We start from the raw sequence: 3,155 nt of genomic DNA, 5'->3' as shown, positions 1-3,155 counted from the left end.
ATTGTGGAGTGGCTTAGGTGACAGAGCTTTTTTATATGCTCGGGGTATTATTTTATTAGAGTTTTAAAATCGAGCGTGTTACTGAGCAACATTTTGTTCTGCATGTGCAGAACACGTAAAAGCCTTGTGTGGATATCACTTGCTTACCTTGAAACTTTAAATTACAAGTCTCTTTATATCGTATGTGTTTAACAAATAGGTGAATATTTCACAAGGGTGGTCAAATGAGTGATCTCATGGAAGAAAACTGCAGGAAAAGCTATTCTTCCCAGGAAACATCTGCAGAAAAAATAGTGTCTCCTGATAAGGACTGCTCAGTAGGACACAAAAATTTGGTATGACTTCTCCAGTACTATTTTATTATCCAGATACTTACAATTGCCTTCAATTTCTTCAGTCATTGCAAAAATTAAGAGCTGGAGTCAAGAGGACAGTATCAGTAGCACCAAGAGTGAAGTGATTTAGAGAGCTAAGAGCAATTCTAAGTAAGCAGGGAAATAGAAGTAGTCTTAGAACAGAAGTAGCCTTAGAGGAAGGACTATCACCATACCTTATTATTCTTTTTAAGCTTAAAATTGCATTATTTATGATTGTGAATGGCAATGATGCTGAAAATCTACCCCTGAGTCCAAAGCACACACGTCTGAATATGGTACATGAGATTGCCCTGTTATGTTTTCAGGAGGATGCAGCTGAAGATACACAGCATCAACACCTTGTAAAAAAAATGCACTCAAGTGCATGGATATTTCTGAATCACTGTATCAGCAGATTGGGCTGAACTGCCACTGCTTTCCCCTGAGAAACAGTGAAAATGCTCAATTGTTTGTGGAAAATCACTGTGGACTGTGAAAGGAATGACACCCTCCAGGGAAGCTGAGAGATGTCAAGGCAACTCCATTTACTTAAAAAGAGAAAAAGATAAATTTGTATGTATTTTTTTGCCTTTACATAATGAATGACAAGTGTATGGTCAAAGTTCACAGTCATTGTCCAAAGGGAAATTGTTTGACATTATGCATATGTTTGTTTGCAGTCACTTTAGAAATATCTGTCAGCATACATGGACTATGTGGAATGGTAATACACAGAGATAAAATTTTAGCTTCCAAAAGTATTCAGCAGTTTTAGCTAATTGCAAACATGAATTCCACAAAATTGGCAGAAAAATGCATCCTCCTATTTCTCAGAAAACCATGCTCAGTTGAACTTTTTTGTTTTGTTTTGTTTTGTTATACTTCTCATGTGTTCAAATGCTTCCATACTGCATTAGTTGCTCCTTCAGACATTTTTCTTGCCATCAGGTTATCTGGACAAAGATAGTTTCTAAGCATCTGAAAGAAGAGTGAAAATAAGATTGAAGCCATTTGAGATGCTTATAATCATAGTACTTGTTTTTTACATTTTAGATGAAGCTGAAGAACAAAACACATAGTTCTGCCTCTCACATGGCAACTTGCAAACTCCATGCTGCTGTACCAGAGTCATGTGTTCAGAGTAATGATTGTTCCATCTCCAGTCAGGATGCACACTCGGTAAAAGGAATACTTGATTAATAGTTGCACAAGCAAGCATTTTAAACAATCAATTTGATCTAATAAGTTATCAGGAATAATAATTTTAAAGCCATTCAAAAGCCAGTGAGGCAACTTGGCAGCTAATATATTATATATGTAATATATATAAATATTTTCCGATTTTACTAATTACAGAATTTCTGGTGTTCATTTATAGCAAAAACTGGAGAAACAATTAAAATGCTTAGCCTTTCAAAATCCAGGACCTCAGGTAGCTGACTTCAATCCAGAAACTAGACAGCAGAAAAAGAAAGCGTGCATGTCACGGATGAAAGAAACCTTTTTTAATGAGTCCAAGTAAGATCTCTAATTTATTACTCATTTTACTTTAAAAAGTGGCTGGTAGGCTGTTCACTGAATCTAAATGAAATTAATAAAAGCATTGTATTTTTCAAACTGATTTCTTACTACCCTTGAAAGCCGTGTTGGGAAAACAAGATTTTTCTGTGTGGCTATAAGGGAATTTTTATACAGTATGGCGTGCATTCATTTCTTAGTACCAATGGCTGTTGCAATTAGGACATAATGCTGGTATTTAATTTTGCTGTGAGTTTGTTAAAGACTAAATACTTACTATACAGATGGTTTTCGCATGTTTGTTTTAGTCTCTGAATATGTTGAAGCAGTGTCTGAGAATATATTTTTTCTCTTTCCCAGATTTACGAAGAAGTATGACAAGCATGGCAAGCTGCTTTGTAATGGCATAGATTTGTGTGATTGCCTGGAAGCGGACTGCCTGGGTTGCTTCTATCCTTGTCCCAAATGCAATTCAAACAAATGTGGACCAGAATGTCGCTGCAATAGAAAATGGGTTTATGATACGATTGAGTCTGAAGCTGGGGATGTGATCAGTGTGCTACCATTTTTTGTCCCTGACTGATTATGTTCTGTTACTTTTTGTGTCTGAATATTGTTCTTTTTTCTTCATGTTTTATTAAAGTAAATTTTGGTTTTATGAACTGTCTCTAATGAAGCACCTGGCAGTGGTGCCTGTGCTGTTTTACTACTGCCTACCTAGCAAACTTTACCATTCCCCTTCAAGTAAAAGTACGTATTTAATTCTTCCTCATCCTTGTGAGCTTTGATGAGGCACCTCATCAATCCTTTCTAAATCCTGACTTTCTAAAATTGAAGGTGTCTGAACAGTTATGGGAAGACAATTTTGTTACCCTGGGAAGCTGAACTGTATTACTTGTCATAATCATTGAGCTTGAGACTCCTCCTAACATACATGAATACCTCCCCACTTCTCCTTCCTCGCCCATCCCTTCTGAAAAGTTTGCAGCCCTCTGTCACAGCACTCCGGTCATGCAAGTTGTCCCACCATGTTTCACTGATGGTGATGGTGTCACAGCATTCCCACAGCACAATGGCAAGAATCAGAGGAAAGGACAACAAGGTAGATATCCTGGTAGGAATCCACTGTAGACCACCAACCAGGATGGAGAGACAAATGAAATATTCTATAAGCAGTCTCACAATCGCTTGCCCTTCTTCTCTAGGGGGACTTCAGCTTTCCATATACCCACAGCCAATAAATTATAGCAAAGAGGGAAAACAGTCCAGGAAGCTCCTGGA

The 3,155-nt window shown here is 37.4% G+C and overlaps 1 protein-coding gene across 1 annotated transcript; it reads left to right on the top strand.

Moving 5' to 3' along the window:
- The first annotated feature begins 224 nt into the window (after positions 1–224).
- Positions 225–2,457, top strand: ARL14EPL (ADP ribosylation factor like GTPase 14 effector protein like). The gene is made up of 3 exons (XM_040091224.1): positions 225–335; positions 1,735–1,874; positions 2,235–2,457. The coding sequence occupies exons 1-3, from the start codon at positions 225–227 to the stop codon at positions 2,455–2,457; spliced, it is 474 nt and encodes a 157-aa protein (XP_039947158.1).
- The last annotated feature ends 698 nt before the right edge of the window (positions 2,458–3,155 follow it).

This window comes from Hirundo rustica, chromosome Z (genome assembly GCF_015227805.2).
Source record: "Hirundo rustica isolate bHirRus1 chromosome Z, bHirRus1.pri.v3, whole genome shotgun sequence".
NCBI lineage: Eukaryota > Metazoa > Chordata > Aves > Passeriformes > Hirundinidae > Hirundo > Hirundo rustica.
This window is presented reverse-complemented; position numbering and strand designations above follow the sequence as displayed.